Here is a 20,099-nt window from a genome sequence, read left to right as displayed (position 1 = left end):
CAGTAATATTAGCTTTACTTGCATTAAGAACTTCAGAATCATAATGGGATCATCACAACCTGTAGGTGTATGCGTCACGAGTCAGTGATGGAAATAGGAAGGAAGAAGAGGACATGAATCTTGGTGGTACAACAACCAAACCACCCGTGCTGTCCTTGAGTCGCCTCAATCTCCATATGAAATTGTCTATCGGTAGAGAGGTATTCTAAAGTGATTCCAACGCACATCCATGAGGAATTATCAACTTGCTGGTGGAGTAAAGACAATGTAAGGTCCTCTTGGTGTGTCTGGAGATGCCCTCTGTCACCACAGGCATCATGTGCCCGGTGGTCTTGGATGTAAGCATATTGTAAGGCGGCAGAACTTGTAAGGCGGCAGAATAAAGAAACTTCTGTTGCACAAAATGCTCAAGCATGCTTTTTGGAACCACATGTGCAACAAGCAGCAGCAGCTCTATCTCACACTTTTCATGTGCACACAAAAAGTGTGAGGTATAGCTTGTTTATTTTCACAGAACTGCCATGTGAAATATACCTAGATGTATAATGGAATTGAATCTGGGAGGATGACGTGTGCCACCTGAGGGAGCGTCATGGTGCAAAAGCAAACATTGTCCAAGAAATGGAACTGCGTGGCTTGCTGAAGTATTGGGGGAGGCCTTGGCTACGACCCGCTTGGTGACATGGTAGACTGCGATGAGGTCATAGCAGATGCCGGCAAGGGTTTTCTGAAAAAGTACAGACGGCTGAAATTGTGCAGCGCTGCTGAACAATTAATTCAGCTTCTGAGACTGTCCAGCACACGTGACGCCGGGAATACCCCTTTTTGAGTGATGATGCCACCAGTAATGAGCTCGGCTGGCGTGACATCCAAGGCTGGGTTCCACCACTCGGTGCCTGCAAGTGCAACAAACACACCAGTGCTGTTTTTCGTCCTGGCGGAGCTTAGGTTTTGTGGTCATGTATAGAAAAGCATTTTTCGTTACTGTTAGCCATTTTGCATAATAATATACTGTCAAAAACAATAAAATAATATGCACACTACAACTGGCAAACAAATACAAAACGATGCTTCAAGAATCTGCGCCAGTAATGGCACAGATCTGGGTGTATCGCAAATGGTGTAATGATGCCATCGAAGCTGCTGCAGACAGTGTTTCGAAACTAGCAAATGCCTGACATAAGATGTCTAATCCTGTTACCAGTACACTATAAATAGAATAATCGTTCGTTAAAATTAAGGCACAATTGAGTTTGATCTTATTTCAGAATTTAGACAATATATGCAATTCTCTCTGGACAGGGCTAAAAGATGACACACGTGGTCACCTGACTAGGCCCTAGTGCCGGCGCTCGGTCGCTGCAAGCACCTGCTGAGCATTGCCAATTGGCACAGGAAAAGGAACACTGGAGAGGTTTCTGCAATACCTTTGGCAGCAATGTACTATTCTAGGGTAACAGACCCCCCCTCTCTCCAGGTTCCGACCTGTGCCACTCCGTGTGTGGGCGCCACCTGACAATGCACTTCTGGTTTTAAGAGCCCACTGTGCTGGTCTCGACACCAGAAGTGCTTTGTCAGGTGGCTTTGTCAGAAGTGCTTTGTCAGAGCAGTGTGGCGCCCATATCATGGACGTGCACCGATACAAACTTCGGCACGCGCTCCACTCAACCACTTATTCCCGTGATAAAAGTTTTCCGCAGGTTCGATTCCAGTCAGCGATGAAATTTCATTGCATTGAAAGTGCGCCAAAATCTACTTCGTTATGTTGAGGCTAAAAATATATGTTGTTCTATGGACGCAAAGTTATGAAAACTGGAATACTTCCTTACATCGAGGATTTCGTTATATTGGAGTTCGTTACATCGAGGTTTAACAGTACATGAGCTTGACTGTACTTCTGGCACACAAAAAAAGGTTGAACAGCAAAATAGGCATTTCCAAAATAGGATTTTTATAACGCACAGGGCCATTACATGAAAAAAGGAGTGCACTGAAGTTTGTCACACTCACAGAAGCTATGTCGACCTTTTGCCAAGATGGCCACCAGAAATTGGGGGAGTCAACCTACACGCGGAGCCTATAGCTAATTGTAGGACTTTTGACTGCTGGCTTTTAACCGGTGCCTCCACAGACGCCTGCGAGGCATATCTACGTGTCACACGCCTGGCGTCATAACGCGTCAGGCGTCGCACGATCAGCGGCATTCATCTCCATGTGCCTTGTGCTCGCGCCTTCATGCTTGATTAGCGAATTTCACGAGAAGAGCGGCTGTAACAGCTGCAGTCAGCTCGGACTCGTCTCATGGAATTTAAGGGAGTCGCTCATCCTCCGACTCGTGTACGCCGCCATGCCGGTTACGACACATGAGCGGCACGGGTAGTGCGGGCACCGACACCTAGCAGGCACAGATCTGGGTGCCTGCTGCTCGCATCTTCTCCTGAGTGCATGCGCAGGCGCACGGCACGTGCGCCTGTGTCCATAGAATCGTCGCGGCTTTAGCTGTGTGCACTGCATGATGCCATCCTACAGCAGGTACGCTGAACCGAAGACATGATGCAAGCATTCCAGAAACGTTATTCACTTGATAATGAATACTTTACTATTCGACCAAACATGTGCATAATCGTAATAAATAACCCAACACAAGAGCCATTAATAACATGCCCCTTGTGCATGCAGGCACTATCAAAGTTCTCAACACTCTTTCACATGCAGCAATATTCCCTTTTGTGTTGTTCCCAGGTACATCCAGTACTGATCAGACAAGAAACGAGGCAATGCAGCGCCCACATTTCAGCAAATGCCACCTGTGCAATTATTAGAGATGCACACCAACCAACAGATTGGGCAGAAAACCCAGTATGAGTGTGTCAGCTGCCCTCTTTTGAGCTGTAGGTTGAAGAACCAGTGGTCAGTTGCACCACCCTTGTATTTTCTGAAATAATTTTTCATGGTTAACAGATTTTTGATTCCATATTCGAAGCCATTTTTCATCATAATCATATCCAATTCATACTCAAAAATTTCAATATTCGTACACCCCTACCTATTGACCTATTGGTTTGGTTTACGGGGTTTAGTGTACCAAAACAACTCGGCTATGAGGGACGCCGTAGTGGAGGGCTCGAGATAACTTTGACGACTTGGGGTATTTTAACTGACATCGCATAGTACATGGGCTTCTAGCATTTCGCCTCCATCGAAATGCGACTGCCGCGGCCGGGATCGAACTCGCGTCTTTTGGGTCGGCAGCCGAGCGCAACAACCACTGAGCCACCGCGGCGGGCTATAGGTAACAAGTTTGAACCAAGTGATGGGAAAATTTCTAAATACGATTTTCTCAACAATCAGTGTGCCTTTTCTTGCCAGACAAATGTCAACATACCCAGAAAGAGCCATAACATCAATTTTCAACAAGAAGACATGCTAGATAGAGTTGCCCTCAGTGTCTGTCCCTTTAAGTGTTGACAGAACAGCTCAGAAATGTGCAAGTCAGCGGTCTGTCTGTCTTGCTTTCATGTCCATGTCTTTACACTGTTCTGTTAACTCGCCCAAGCGTCCACTTTGCCCTTTAAGTAGTGGTGGAGGCATGAGGCAATGAATGCGCCACCGACCATTGGGAGCCAGCTCGATGCCTTGTACGTTGGTCATCTCCCTTGCGGGCCTCTCCTCAATGAGAACATCCTTGCCGGTGAGCACTCTGGCGTCCACGGTGGTGGTGGGCGATGCCACGTAGAATGGTATACCATGATGTTTGGCGCAGATGGCCAGCTGGTAGGTGCCTGCAAAGAGGGAGAGCAGTGTCACCTAGCACGGCCAGCTTGCAGAATGAGTGTGTGAAAGGCACAGGTGACAATACAAGTGGCACCCATAAATACACACTCGCTTTAGCATTAAAAGAGGCTTCTGAAGCAGCCCAACCCTACAGGATGTATCGTCCATGCAGGTACTGGACTTGGTACTCCACTCCAATCCCATCTCTCCGCCTGACTTTCAGCCAGCACCCAAATGTCTTTTCCTTCCTTTCGAATCACACAAAGAAACGAGCAAAACAAAAACCAACCTAAACAACCCAAGCATTGAATAAGCCCATGTCTCACTCCACTGTATGCAGTCAAGCTGTCAAGAGCCTGTTTTCCCAATTGCTATGGGCACGTGAGGAGCAATTTACGCACATCTGCCCTGACTTCTCAATGTTAAAGGCTTCCAAATCTCCACAGCTAGGTTATCTTTGCCCTGAAGAATTCGGGAACCACACTGGAGTGCCCATTAGTAATTATTTCAATTTGTGCACTAGCATATCATACTTCCAAATTTGCGCTAGTTTTTGATGCCTGTAAAATTATGTGCAGGCTGTGCTCCCTTCACTGGTCGCTTAGTCCCTGGAATAATGAGATCTCTCCCATTAAACTTACTTCTTACAGAAATTACTAATGCCCAATTATTTTATGTATTTTGTTGTGTTTACAGTGCACTGCTTTCATTTCTTTCATGTTACTATAACTTTCACATATACACTATGTTAGCATTTTACATTCATTTCTTGTGCTCTGCCATATTTCACGTCAATTCCTTTTTACTGTTTGTTGTTTTGGCATTAGGTTAACTGATGATCTGTTTACCCATTCCTGGAATAGCCCCACATAGGGGCTGTAGTATGTGTAAATAAATAAAGTAACTGCCTTTGCACACACTCTTTACGAGGTCACCTTAACCATGTACACTGCAGGACAAAGGCCTCTCCCATATCCCTCTAATTAACCCTGTCCGGTGCCAGCTGTGACCACCGTATCCCTGCAAACTTTTCTATCTCATCAGCCCACCTGTCTCTCTGACACCCCCTGCTGTGCTTGCCCGCTCTCGGATTCAGTCCATTGTCCTAATGGTATCTTGACTAGTCCCTTTCGAGTGCTCTAGAGCGCTCTGAAAAGAGACGTTGCACTCGGCTGGTCGATGCCAAGCACCCTTCTGTGTTCAGCTGGTTCCTTCGAAGTGTCGGCCTCCAGCGTGGAGCGCTCTCATGCACCCGAAGAATTCCGAGTGACCAGATGCTCCGGATCACGTGGATACTTCCCAACTAATCCCAGCATAGTGTCAGCTAGCCGGCAATGCATGATGCCATGGTCACAAGTTGCGGGCAGTGAAGTGGCTTTGTGAGAGCATTTCGATGCTGCAGTACCTAAGTCCTGCACTAGCTTTAAGCCAACAGAGTTCATCAGTATGTGCCAGAATTTTCTAATGTTTCTACATTGTGCGTAGCAGTAGCGGTCAATGCGATGCCAATGACTGCGCCAGTGGTATTTGCAAGTACAGAAAAGGATTGGCACGAGATGCCCTGTGTGGCGCATTTACACCTGCATTTTACGCGACAGCGTATACAGCTCGTCTGGTTGAAAAGCCGCAGGCATCGTAGTAGTTGAAGTAGTAGTTGTATATGTCGGCACCACGCCTTGAAAATATTCGGGTGATGTTTAAAAATCAGAGGGCATGCACACTCAATGAGCAAAAAAACCGTGGCCTAGGCCAGGAATCGAACAAGGGCCTTAGGCGTTTCGAGATGGGGACGCTTCTATTCACCATGACGGCTTGACATTTGAACATGAATAAAGGCGCATCTAGTGAATGCACGGGTTCCTTAGAACCGTATCTTTGAGATCTGTACTGAGGCGTACATTAATAATTATGAGCATATAAATTACAGATGTCGGAATTAAGCAAGTACCATGCGCTTCTGATAAATTTCCTCCGTGCTTGGCGTGCAGTCGTAGCGCCATCGTGTGGCAACCACTGCAAACCCCTTTCCCATGCATGGCGCTGGCTCGGCAGATGGCGCGCATGTAGGCGACCTTTCTGCGTCGGAGTAGTGTCATTCATTTCTGACAGATACGATGGAACCGCAGCCATCTACGTGCGCTAGTGTGGAGCAGCGTCTGTGTTTTGAAAGGCCTCCTAGAGACTCCGAGCGTTTTGTCCAACAGGCAGAAGTCACGCTGAATGGGCAATAGTGTTCAGTGGACTTCTTGACAGAGCTGCAACGCGCCGTTTCGTCCCAGTGTTAAAGATGAAGCTTAAGCATCCTCCAATTCTTTAGACAGCACATCTTCACAGCTATATTTTATGTTGTGCAAATGTAGTGGAGGTCTTCATTTGTATCATCATCATCATCAGTGTACACACTGCAAAACATTGGTGTGCATGGCGGAAGCAGTAGTATGTTTTTGTGGCTCATGGCAGCAGTGTCAGCTGGTACAATTATTGGGTAATGATCGCGCTAACCAAGCTCGAAAGTCACGTTGTGGTGCTGACCAGAGGAAGAAATATGGATGCGCTCTGACATACAGGTATGATGTGCAGTCTTTTGGCTGGCACCAAGCGGAGACAAGCAAAAGTTTTTCAGGTTTATTTAAGGGAAGAAACAGCGCAATGAAACACGGACACACGAAGAACGGACACACACGAGCGCTGACTCACAACTGAAGTTTATTTTGAAGAAAAGATGCTTAAATACGAGACATGCGAGGGTGCTTAACAGGGCTGCTGCAGCGATAACCGCCAATCAGTGTGGTCGCGTCACAAAATTTCAAAAACAGCAACGAATGAAGTAAGTGATAAAAAACGGTGTAAAGGGCCGCAAAAAGGTGGTCAGGTGACAGTAACAATAACAAGACCAATGGGGGGGGGGGGGGCATTAAAACCATGAGGGACACAGATGTGAAAATACAGGTGAAACATAAAAATGAAAGACGTACAAGCTTTAAAAGCGTGCCCAAAAAGGGGCGGGGGAGATAAAAGCGGAAAAATCTTAAGACGCAGCGAAGGACAAAACAAGATAAAGGCACTACCAACAAGGGATCACAGAATCATTAGGCTATAGGTTGCACAAGAAAACTTAAGTGTTCATCAGGCCACCCAGAAAATTTAGCTCTTTTTCCGACAAGGAGAGGGATGCAGGGAGAGGGAGGTTGACGAGGGAAATCCTAGAAGCCCTCCAAATTCATCAAGCTGGTGAACAATGCGTGAGCACTGCATCCCTCTCCTTGTCGGAAAAAGAGCTAAATTTTCTGGGTGGCCTGATGAACACTTAAGTTTTCTTGTGCAACCTATAGCCTAATGATTCTGTGATCCCTTGTTGGTAGCTCGCAAAACTGCCTTCCAGTGCTATTTGTGCACCCATGCAAATATCAAAATCTATTCAAAGTGTGCCACCTGTCTCAAGTCACTACTGGAAGGTAGAGGAGGGTACGCACCAATCGTGTTGGCCGTGTCGCCATTGGCGGTGACCCGGTCAGCCCCGACTACGACTGCATGCACTCGGCCCGTGGCCAGCAGGGCAGCGACCATGCTGTCACAGATGACTGTGGCTGGAATGCGGTCGTGGAGCAGCTCGTATGCCGTCAGCCGCGAGCCCTGGTTGCAGGGGCGTGTCTCGGTGCAGTAGGCGCGCTCCAGACGGCCACTTTCATGCAGACGCCGCACCACACCTGTGCACGTGCATATATGTCATTGTAACCTTGCGTGTCATTGTTTATGATACCTCACAGGCAGTATACATGCAGCACATGTGCAGTGCGAACTGTCTTCAATATTATTAAATGAAGCACTCAAGAATTTGCATTACGAACTGGCGCACAACGCAAAGCTAAGGATGTTTTCTTATTGGATGGCATTTTGGCAGGGCTATAGAGGTTGCACAGTATTCCCCCAATATCATCCAGGCAAATATCATCACTATCATCATCAGCCTAGCTGTGTCCACCACAGGAAATGAAAAAAAAAAAATTGGTTTTTGGTGAAAGGAAATGGCTCAGTATCTGTCCCACATCTCGGTGGACACCCTAACTGCAGGGTAAGAGAAGGGATAAAGGTAGGAGTGAAAGAATAAAGCTAGAAATAGGTGCCGTAGTGGAGCTCTCCAGAATAATTCTTACCGCCTGAGGATCTTTAACGTGCACTGACATTGCAGAGCACACAGTGCCTTTTGCATTTAACCCCCCCCGAAATAGGTCGGGTTTGGTTTTGAACTCAGGTACTCCCCCTATTGATGTTCAGTTAGCCCTGCAGAAGCCACAGCCACCTCATATCAGTAACTGATCTGATCCACCCACCAGATTCTCTGCTGTCTTATGCTGTGATTTTCTTTCCTTGGTGGTATCCACTCTTTTAACTTAAAGGGGCCATGACACCATTTTTCAGACTCAAGCTGTTCATTGCATGTTGTTCACTATATGTCCCGGCACAACTGGACAAAATATGAGCTCATTTGGCGCAGCACATAATTTGTAATTGAATTCTTAAAACTTCTCCTGAACGGTGTGGCAGTCAGGCATCACTGGCGCAATCGCGGTTCGTGATGACATGAACCAACAGTTACGTTCTTGCTAGCGGCTGAACTGCGCAGTGTGCACACGGGAGTGAGTTGTTCTTTGTTTCAGGCTTGGGGTGTAGTGAGGTGAAGGGGGGGAATTTGGAGGGGGACAAAGGCAACAAAGGCCTGTGTACTTGCTTTTTCTTTCTAGCTTCTGCCTCGTCTTGTGCCACGGCCGCACACAGGTAGGTGCGTGCTCTCCTCCGCACCGACCGTGTGTGCAGCAGTTTTGCAGCAGACGACGGCACTGTCAGTTTACGACGTCATTCAGGCTGCTTCAATACGGCTGTCGCTGCTAAGGGGAGGGGATTAGAGCCGATAACATTCAAATTACATTCCCTAGCTCAAATGCGCGCTTAGAGCCCTAAATTTTTTAAAAGTATATATGATAACATCGTGGCTAGTAGCAGCAACGTAAAAGCACAATGTGTTAGGAGACCATGTCATGTCCCCTTTAAGGGTCCACCAGTGATCCGGTCTCCACATTTCATCCTCCATCAGCCTCTTTTATTCTGATTTCCACTAGCATGTCACTAACTCAAATGTGTTACAGAACCCGTGCTCCTCTCTGTCTTAGCACTGCTCGGACAGTCTTCTTTTCATAGGTCACTGCACTGCTCTTAAATTTTATTTCAAGCCTTTTCCCTACCTTCCATGCTTTGGATGAGTATTAGCAGGATGCAACTGTTACTGTATTTTCAGGTGTACAACTCGCTTTTTTTTTCTGTACTTTTTGGTCGATATGTATTGTACAACAGTGCAATTTACACAGCCAAAAATGACGTGCCGTTGCACATCATCATTTCCTGTTCCCAGCGACTATGCTTGAAAATAAAATTGATATGTCCAAGAAGAAAAAATTTAGTTAATCTTTAAATGTTATCTAATGGGTAGAATCGCATAATCTCGCCATTAAACGAGTCGGCCGCTGCATCCACTCCAGCCAAGCTCTCCCAAGTTTCGACTTCGGCATCAGTTCTGTCAGTATCATTTCCATTTGGCTTTGCATGCATCGTGCAATGTTCTTGCTCAACATGACATTAGCTGCGAGTTGAAGGAGCTACGACGCAAAATTAAACTTGCGTGAGGACTCTCTGGGCAGAGCACATTGTATGTACAATGTGCAGGAATATGGATGTTCCAAACACTTTTCCACCCCACTGTGTGGATGATACAAATGTGCAAGTCGTGATCACACCTTCGAACATTAAGTGCTGCCTGTGCATTGCCTATGCCAGGATTGCCATGCAGTTGAGCGGTACACACTGTGAGCAAGTGAGAAGTGGCGTATGGCAGTAAATTCCATCAGCCGAAAAGAAATCTCTGCAAATGCATTCCCAGTGCTTCTGCATATGAATTTTGTTCCTTTTGGATGATATGAATTTCAGATGACATGAATATTTTTAGCAACCCCATGAGGTTTCGTATCACTGAGATTCTACGGTATTTATTTCTCCGGCGGGACACCAGTGCACTGCTTTTGAGAGCTGCAGTGTGCCTTGGTTTTTCTTTTTCTGCATTATTTTTAAGCCTACCATTGTACGTTGTGTAATTGATTCCCTGAATAATGTGCTGAAAAAGTTGCTTACCACAGCAATGTCATCAGCCAATCGGATGTGTTGCCGAAGTGTCATTAATTCTTACACCTGGTTCTTTTCAACTAAACCCCCTGACTGTCTCCTCTAGGCATCGAGTGAATAACAGCAAAACGATTGTTGCAAGCCCTCAAGCCATGCACGGGACGGCACCTGTCGACGACGAATTCGGCACTAGGGCATGCAATGCAGCGCGAGCGGTGTTATAAACATGTCAGTTGGAAACCCGACACTGCTTCGACACCAGTGCTCCGACAATATCACGTCACTCTGGCCGACACCCTTCTTAAGTGGTATTTGCTCACTCCTCCTGTGATGGACCACGGTCTGTGTGACATTCTTATAGATATTTTTCAACATATCTAAAGAGCTCTGCCACGCCCTACTTATGCAGTGCCTGCATGACTCCTCACATTTCAACTGAATCAAATATTTCACCGTAATTGTAACGTATACATCAGGTGTATCTTACCGGTACTCACCTATGGGACTGAAACATAGAAATGAATTAAAATGGTTCAACTTAAGTTAAAGACGACGCAGAGAGCTATGGAAAGGACAATGATAGGTGTAACGTTAAAAGGCAGGAAGCGGGCAGAGTGGGTGAGGGAACAACACGATTTAATGACATCCTAGTCAAAATGTAGAGGAAAAAATGGGCTTGGACAGGGCATATAATGCGAAGGCAGGATAACCGCTCGTCCTTAACGGTAATGGAGTGGATTCCAAGAAAAGCCAAGCATAGCAGGGGGCGGCAGAAAGTTAGGTGGGCCGATTAACAAAAAAGTCTGCGTGCGCAAGGTGGCTGCAGCTGACACAGGGCAGGGTTAATTAGAGAGCTATGAAACAGGCCTCTGTCCTAATGATGATGACGATAATGAATCTACGAAAACGATACGTAAGGATTTATCGTATTCTTCATTTCTTTATAGCCCGATTGATGGCATGATTACTGTAAGTTGTCGAATTGGCTGTGTCAATTTTGATCTTCCGATCCCATTACCAGTCGCCTCAATAAATATCTTGTAAGTGATAGGTAGCAAGGTAAGCAATTAGTGCTCTATATTGTCCATCCTATAGATTAAAATTACTCAAGACTTCTTCCATACTTCTAGTACAGTCAAGGTCGTGAGACACTGCATGTACAGAATGACAAGATTTTCTAACACAATGTCCCACTGTCCTCCAACAGCTCTCTAGTTATCCGATCCCCACTTTCAGCTTCTTCCGCTTAGCATCGATTTCACAGCTTTCCTTACTTTCTCAACCAAAACTTTCATTTCTTTGGGGCCACTACTTCAAAATGTTAGTACTCTGTTTACTCTAGCTTGCCCTGACACTTCAACTACCTTCATCATATAGCCAATGATGTTGCCATCTTCGTCTCCTAATGTCTAAATCTCGCTTCTCCTCATGGCTTGTCTTAACTTGCAACCACGCTCCTAGTTAATCATCCGTACGCCACTGAAACGGCTCAGCTAGTGTTACCTTATCTGTGACACTCAAAAGAGAGCAAATCATTTCACTTGTGTTAGGACTTTCATGCTCTGGCAGTTCTTAATCAAGTTCTTTGGTTTTTGGGAAGCTAGTCAGCACCCCACCCAGCTGCCCTACCTCTTAACATCTACTGCACACACTGCACTCATATTGGTAAGCTTCTCCCATTCAGCGGGTGTAGTACACGAAGCAATGTCCCCTTCCTCATCACCATCATCATCATCCTGACTACACCCACTGCAGGGCAAAGGCCTCTCCCATGTCTTTCCAATTAACCCATTCTTCAGCCAGCTGTCCCGCAAACTTCCCCACAAACTTCTTAATCTCATCCGCCCACATACCTTTCTGCCGCACCTTGCTAGGCTTGCCTTCTCTGGCAATCCACTCCATTACCCTTGAGGACCAGCTATCATCCTGCCTACGCATTACATGCCCTGCCCAAGCCCATTTATTCCTCTTGATTTCGACTAGGATGTCATTAACACACGTTTGTTCCCTCTCCCCACTCTGCCCGCTCCCTGTCCCTTAAAGTTACACTGATCATTTTTCTTTCCATAGCTCGCTGTGTTTTCCTTAGCTTCAAATCAGATATTATATTATCAAGCGAGATCCAGAGCTGCTGCACTTTTCCCCTCACCGCCAACTTGTTTAACTGCTTCCTCCTCGCAACTGTTCGTAGACTAATTCTAGACTAGGCTAACTTGAGACCTTACCATCCTATGAACACTACCTCTCCTCTTGCCTAAGACTTCTGCATCTCAGATACTACCAGGATGAGCACAATTTATTAAGCAAGCTTAATTTTCAGTCACCCCTTCCGGGCTCTTTTACATTCACTTCCTGTTCCAGTGTTCGTGGAAGAAAGTATTCTGACCCTTCGATTACAATTCTGTCAACATTTCGCTCCTACTACAAGCTGCCACGGTGGCTCAGAGGTTATGGTGCTCGGCTGCTGACCCGAAAGACGCGGGTTCGATCCTGGCCGCGGAGGTCGAATTTCGGTGAAGGCGAAATTCTAGTGGCTTGTGTACTGCGCAATGTCAGTGCAGGTTAAAGAACCCCAGGTGGTCGAAATTTTCGGAGCCCTTCACTGCAGTGTCCCTCATAGCGTGAGTCGCTTTGGGACGGTAAATCCCCATAAACCATAAACCAATCTCCCCTATTACTCTAGAGGCTATGCCATTACTTCCTAAAGTCAACTCACCTGTTTTCCCTGCTTTCGCGCTGAAGGAGACATATGTAGCAAGTTCTGCGGTTTCACGTTACCCACTGCCTACTCAAAATCTTCAAACCTTTTAAACATCAAACCATCGTGACTGGTTGCTGAAGCGCACCATGGCACAAGTTATTTTATCATCCACACAAGACGAGGTCAAAGACCAATTTTCCAAGCCTTTTTTCGCCGTTAAGCCAAGCTCTAGTCCAGGAAAAAGCTTGTACCCATCCCCAATGGGTATCCAGTGGCATTGGGGATCAAACCCCGCACCTCCCGCATGAGAGACGAATGCCCAAACCACTGGGCCAGCACTGCGGTCAACCTTGCACTATATTACGGCGGTTGCCACTCCCCCAGTATTGCCTATAGGTTTGCTGAAGTTGCCCGCTGTGCTTTCACTGGTAAGGAACCCTGCATCATAACTGTGGTGGTGGATATTTGCAGTGACATGAGGATCTGAATCGACCACTTCGCGTACATGAAACTGCGAATGCCGTGCAGCCACGCTATTGTGCTCCTCCAAATGGAGCAACCATGCTTCAAATTGCTTTCCGCTATGTAAATAAAGTATCTAAAGACTGGCACTTCCTCTAGCAGCAACGCCTTGGCCTCCTCACCGAGTGCAGTGCCGTAACCCGCCGTGGCCAAGGTGCCCGCGTTGCAATGGGTGAGCACGCCCAGTTTGCCGTCGCCAGCCGCTGCCCGACAGTTGGCCACCACGTGCTCTGCTCCGTACTGGCCAATGAGTTGGTTGAAGGCCAAGTCTGCGGCTAGCATGACTTCTGCCTCGGCACAGATTCTGCGTGGACAGCGAACCAATGTGCAACCTCAACAGATTAACACTCATCCAGCCTCATTTGAGAACAAAACAAAGCCCAGGTGAAAGACAAAACGTGCAATTCATGGTTCCCCTCATTCCTATTCACATCAAGGGCGTGCAGTGAGGACAAGGATTATTTTGAATAATAATAGTTCAAATCCACCATCCTAGACAGGAAGATAAATACACTTCTCGAAGATGCATGAGCAACAGAACAGCAGGCACTGAGTCAATGCTGCCTGTATTAGTGCTTTTTGACGAAAAGGAAATGGTGCAGTATCTGTCTCGCATACTGGCGAACACCTCCCCACACTTGAACCACGCCATAAGGGAAGGGATAAAGGAGGGAGTGAAAGAAGAAAGACAGAGAGAGGTGCGGTAGTGGAGGTCTCCAGAATAATTTTGGCCACCCGGGAATCTTTAAGGTGCACTGATATGGCAAAGCACACATACGTATTTTGCATTGCCTCTTCTTTAATGCCAGCCACACCACTCGCACTGCAATGGGAGTCCTTTGGACACCCCTGTTCGCTCCCTTGTTGCGATATAGCACCACTGGCAGGGAGACATGGCTTATGGTATGGGACCAGCTGCTGGCATGGCTGGCTAATGCTCCTCTCTAAAACGCCACCTCACGAAGAAAAGAACATTTGTTCATTTCCCAGTGTGGATCGCTAATGATGGGCTGCACTCTCCCTTTCCCAGTTAATGCAGGACCGTAAAGAAAGGGGTGGTTTGAGAGGACTTGATTTGTTGCAACCGGGGCTATCTAGCTAGCACCAGAGTGGGGATGGGAAATGGCTGAGTCCAAGCTGTGACGAGCAATCACAAAGGCTGCTATGTAAGGAGTGCTGCACATGCAGTGAGCTGCATTATTTACTTTACTTGACTCTGCATTCAAAATTAGCCATCGCCCAATTCCCACTATGCAAGCTTCCATGTCCCGCCAGTTGGGAAAACTTTCAGAGCATGATCAAGTTTCCAGGCTCCAACTTCCCTCAAAGGATTTCATCCGCTGTCACATATAACTCAGCCATGCTGCCTCATGAAAAATAACAGCCAAAAGTCCTTCTCTGCAAAGGAAAAATGCCTGAAAGGCCAGCAGCTCAAGCAATTTAAGCCGAGAAAACACTATTTAATAATTCGGTCCAAACTTAGAAAAGTTCTTCTGCTGCTGGTGAAAGAATGGAAAGGGGTCAGCAGTATATGAGCTTAGTGGAAACAATTCAAGCAAATGGTTTCAAACGTAAATGAAAAGTGTCTTATATCAAACAGTGGTTTTTTGGCGCTGCTGGCATTTAACTATTGTCAATATTTCATGGAACTGAGAATTCTTGTGAATATCCTTGCTTCTGCTGCACAATTTGTAAAGGAGACTGTGTTCTTGAGTCTCCAATCGAGTTGTTTATTTCTCAAGCTGTTTTAGCATGGAGTGTCCTCCATCAACTGATAGATAATGTTAGTTACTGTTCCACAGATATTATTATTGTCAAATGTACCTTCACTATTTAAACACAAATGCAAATAAAAAAGAGCAAGCAAGGATTTCTGATGTCGGCTCCAAAGGGACACAGACAGCAGCTCCATTCAGCTGCTGTTCTCAGCAACAATAGACTCTATGGCTCTTTTCCGGCTAGGCTCAAGCAGGCTCAAGAGACACATTTATGGCTGAGAAAACTGGATTTAAAAATTTTCCCACCCCTCAATTGAAACTTGTGATGTCTACACCAATGATGACGCCATGACTGCTGTTAGAAAGTGAATGGTGGTGTAGCGTAGTCTCTGAGGTCCACTCGCAACAAACTGTCTTGATGTCACCGCAATTTGCTTCTGAAATCGGGGCAGTGATAGTGACGCCTGTGCTTAACTTTCTGGCCTCTTCTATAGCTTGCCGTAGCTCCGTTTCAAGTGAAAATAGTCTCATTGTGATTAGAACACCTTAATCCATCGGTACAGGACAGCTTCAATTTGTCGTCAAGTGTCATTTTACGCTGGCTTCTCTTGAGTGTTGCAGTTGACAAAGGCACGAGGAAGTTCAATCATGACTAGAGCTGGGATTTTTGGTACATGTGCCAATTTTGAAGTACCCCAATAATTGTGCTCGCTATCACTAGACATCTGGCAAGCTACTTGCACCAAATTCTTCTCAAGTTTCTTGTCCCGAATTTACGCTGAGTGCCCTGGACAATTACAGTCAGTAAGTCTTTTTTTCTTCACGCACACGTGGATGACTCAGCCATTAACTTTTAACTGAACACAACTTATTGCTTTCTCTGTTCTGTAGACATGCTCTTCTGCCTCACACTGAATGGATCCTTTCATTGGCTTCCGACTATCAGTGCCAGCTTTGCAAAAGAAACTACCGGTGGGACAATTCAGCATATATTTATGAATTCTTGCCAAGAATTCTGATCCAGTGGACGAGACTATGAAAGACTGACAATCATAATGACTGCCCAAGCTTCAGATATGGAAGCTGTCCTGCCAAATCTCAAACCTAAGGGTTCCCTAACCTGAAGCATGTTACTTCCGTTGCCCACACACTGCACCGCATGCCAGAGGAGATTCGCGGCGTGCATGCTAGAGTTAACAGATTTGAGTCTGAAATGCTCTCGAATTATAAGCAGTAACACCTGGTTTTCATCTCCACTACAAGCCTTCCCTTGCCACCTGGATTAGTAGTGGCTCATTGAGATACATTTATAAGAGCAGCAAAGTATTAAGCAGGGAATCGCAACTAGGTAGCAGCCCCAGTGAAGGAATTAAAGGTGACATTTGCTGCCACAGAGCTGCTACAAGAATACAAAACATAAAACTGAGCAGGGGACAAGACACAGGATAGAAGCAAACCGCACGAGCTCAGACTAACAACTGCTTTATTTGAGCGAAACCGCTTTCCTTCAAAAGCAAAAGGCATGTGCCACAAACATTCAACGCACCACACCCAGTGAAATCATCTTATCAAACCAAGAAAGTGAAGCTCTTTCTTACAGGTGTATCAATGCCTCACTAACACACTTATCAGGCCCAGAACATACAATGAGCAAGGCTTCAATGATTTCACGTGCCTTTTTGTCCTTTGCACGGCCTATAATTTTTTATGCATGAGAAGTGGCGTGCATTGTTCTTTTCCTTTTTTATTCTTTTCACAAGAGTGCCAGTGTTTTGGCAGGTGCTGCCCACAATCCGAAGTCAACGAGTTCATGTGCTCTTGAAGACGCTTATCAATGCAACGTCCCATCCGCCCTGCATATACGGAACCGCAGCTGAGAGGAATCTCATAACAACTTCTGTTCTGCAGGGCATGTACTTAGATCTGTGGTCAATTCCACATCCTGATTTCTTCCGATTATTTTCAAGGGACAAAAGGGACACGTGCAAGGGACAAAAAGGCGCGTGAAACCATTGAAGCCTTGCACATTGTAAGTTCTGGGCCTGATAAGTGTGTTGGTGTAGCATCGATACACCTGTATAAGAAAGAGCTCCACTTTCTTGGTTTGAAAAGATGATTTCGCTGGGTGTATTGCTTTGAGTGTTTGTGGCACATGCGTTTTGCTTTTGAAGGAAAGCGGTTTCGCTCCAATAAACCAGTTGTTAGTCTGAGCTCGTCCAGTTTGCTTCTATCCTGTGTCTTGTCCCCTGCGCAGTTTTATGTTTTGTAATCATGTCATACCAGCCAGCCCCTCATCGCTCACTCTTGCTACAAGAAACTGCAACAAGCACTGTCCTAACCATAGAGGTGTACAGTATCAGGAAGTAAGCTTGTTTCTTTGTTTGTTTGTTTGTTTGTTTGTTTATGCAGTTTAACATCCCAAGGCGACTCGGGCTATGAGGGACACCGTAATGAAAGGCTCAGGGAATTTCGACCACCTGGGGTTGTTTAACGTGCACTGACATCGCACAGCACACGGGCCTCTAGAATGTCGCCTCCATTGAAATTCGACTGCTGTGGCTGGGATCGAACCAGTGTCTTTCAGGTCAGTAGCCAAGCACCATACCACTGAGCCACCGTGGCGGCTTTGGGAAGCATGGAATTAAAACAGACCCTATGGCTTGGCCAAGAAACAAGCACTCCGAATTCTGCCTGTCACCTCCATATAAGTCAAACGGTCCTTCCGCCCTCAAGAATACAACATTGGACAAAAGACACAACCTTAGCAACGAGGCCCTGGAGATGTTTCTAATCATTTTCTTCCACTGAAGAAAGTAACAGATACATGCGCTTTGGTGTAAAGAATACCACCAAGATTCCATGTTGCTTCATCCAAGGATATCTGAAGGCAAAAAAAAAAAAAAAAGCTTTGAAAGCACTCTCACACAAGGATTGTCCCAAAATATGTCCAGACATTTTCTGTTTTTCTGCTTCACGATTTCAGTCAAATCCTTGTACTGGTAATCCCAGTGCTTTAGTGACGAACAAAGCAAAGCAGAGTCTGAAGCAGAGCTACAGCTTCTTACGCATCGCGCATCGCCTCCACGGAGAGCCCTTCATATTTGGCAAATGTGTCAGCCATGCTGCCCAGGTGGGCGGCCACGTGGGCCAGGTTGGCAGCCCTCGGCCGAGATGTGCTGATGTAGTCCAGCAAAAAGTGTACAAGGGCAGCCAGTTCCGCTCGACTTGAAGGCAGCTGGGCTCGCCGCGCAAGATCTGCAGCCACGCCGAGGGCAGCCACCATGGCAATGGCTGGCGCACCCCGCACCTGCAGTCCAGTATTTTGCACCTTGTTATTTCGCAGTGCTCTCTTTGATGTCCCACTACCAGCACTACCCCAGTGCAGATGCCTGATGCACTGAAAGAGCAGGCAGGTGCTAAACAGTGCCACAGAAAATTCGCACTGCAAGGCCTCACCTAATGCAGTAAGCGCTCAGATGTGCATTCTTATGCTCATCTTTAAGAGATGAATAATCCAGACACCTGCTTGACTAAATACTTATACTGTACACGAAATTAGTCCGATCACTGACCATGTAAAGAAAGGCAAAAAGTGCTTTCAGAGACCCTACAGGTTCTTCGTTGACTGAACCCTTATGGGCTGCGAAACGCCAATTCTATCTCCTTTTACCTAGTCAGTGACTTCATTTCCTTTTACCTAGTCAGTGACTTCATTTCTTTTATTCCAATTATGATGTGTGACAAGATAGGATTCTGCCCAGCAATTGGCGCAACTTTTGACTAAATAGCTAGGTTATCTTTAGGTATTTCAGCTGTACAACGCCTCCACCAACTTCGTTCCACATAAATCTAGAGGAACCTAATGGATACATCTTAACCATAAGTTTTACAGAAGACCATGGTTGCTCAACACTACTGTTCTAGCCTGAAAGAGCCAATATCTCATCTTTCTGCGCAGAATTTGAAGACAGCCATGTGTCTAGAGTCTCCTCTGGAAAAGTCTTGCAACAATATTGGTGAGACAGTGGTTCCTTGCAAGGATTGTTGCGCAGCCAACTGTATTTTAAATCAATTAAGCAAACCAAACAAAAGCTTTTACGTTTATATATATATATATATATATAGCTTCAAAGTTGACGGTAGCGAGTGATCTGCTGACAGTGCTAACTGTTGTTACTGAAACGCTAACAGCAAAGCAACTGTGGGAATGAAAAGAACTCGAGACAATTCCTTGGATGACCCATTCACATTCAAGAAGTCATATTCATTCACATTCATGAAGTTCACATTCATGAATGCAAAAAATACAGCACAAAAGCGTAATGCGCCACTTGTGTTCATTGCCTTTTCTATAAGATAGGAACTGTTTGCTGGAATATTTGTACTCTTTAATAAAACAAAGACAATGCAAGTCATCTCCATACTGCTATAGGCTTTCCATGAAGGAATCCTTATACTGTATAATGGACATAACCGTGCTTTGTATACAGTAGAATCTCTGCGATACGAAGCTCACAGGGTTGCAAAACAAATTCGTATCATCTGAATATTCGTATCATTCAAAACGAACAAAGTATGCATGCAGAAGCATTGTAAGTGCATTCATACAGATCTGCTTATGGCTGACGAGATTGATTTATGGCCGCGCGACTACAGCTCACTGCTCCCTGTGCATACAGCGCGACTAGCGCTTGCGGAGTCAGCGATGTGTAGGCGACGCGCCGCCGCACATGCTCGTAGTGCGCACCGCACGACTAGCGATTGTGGTGCTGGCGATGTACACGAAGCGCTTAGTGCACGAGGCTGAGGTTGCAGCTTGCACATTCCCATCATCCGTAATTAAGGGCGCGGGAGTGTTCGGAACATCCGAAATACCACACTGTACACAATGCATTCTGGCCAAACAATTTATTTTTTGTATCATCCTGAAATTCGTATCATCAAAATTCTACTATAATTTGGCATTCTGGCAAGAACGCTGTCAGGGAACAAAAACCATCACTATCCTTGACAGATGGTTAAGCCTCCACTGTCTAAATGCATCAGGCATGCTCTACTTAGACACTAAACACTAAAACAAACGGGGATGAAACAGAGGCGAACAGATAGCATGCATAACCCTGCATGTCTTAACGCCAAGGTACAGCGCTCCTGACACATTCAAGATGTATAACCAAGTAGCCACCTTTGTAGCTTTGCTCTAGCTGCTGTTT

The 20,099-nt window shown here is 46.0% G+C and overlaps 1 protein-coding gene across 2 annotated transcripts in view; it reads right to left on the bottom strand.

The window, feature by feature from the left end:
- Positions 1 to 433: 433 nt before the first annotated feature.
- The window catches only part of LOC144111163 (methylthioribose-1-phosphate isomerase-like), a 31,943-nt gene continuing 12,277 nt past the window's right edge, over positions 434 to 20,099 (bottom strand). For both annotated transcript variants that reach the window (XM_077644329.1, XM_077644328.1), the window contains exons 3-7: positions 17,952 to 18,193; positions 13,291 to 13,472; positions 7,248 to 7,481; positions 3,615 to 3,782; positions 434 to 896 (exon numbers count right to left, since the gene is read on the bottom strand). In XM_077644329.1, coding sequence (XP_077500455.1) covers positions 778 to 896; positions 3,615 to 3,782; positions 7,248 to 7,481; positions 13,291 to 13,472; positions 17,952 to 18,193 — 945 coding nt within the window. In that variant the 3' untranslated portion in view covers positions 434 to 777. The remainder of the gene's footprint in view (positions 897 to 3,614; positions 3,783 to 7,247; positions 7,482 to 13,290; positions 13,473 to 17,951; positions 18,194 to 20,099) is intronic.

The sequence above is a fragment of the Amblyomma americanum genome, chromosome 11 (genome assembly GCF_052857255.1).
Source record: "Amblyomma americanum isolate KBUSLIRL-KWMA chromosome 11, ASM5285725v1, whole genome shotgun sequence".
Lineage (NCBI taxonomy): Eukaryota > Metazoa > Arthropoda > Arachnida > Ixodida > Ixodidae > Amblyomma > Amblyomma americanum.
The sequence above is the reverse complement of the archived record's forward strand: the minus strand, read 5'-3'. Positions and strand labels throughout refer to the sequence as shown.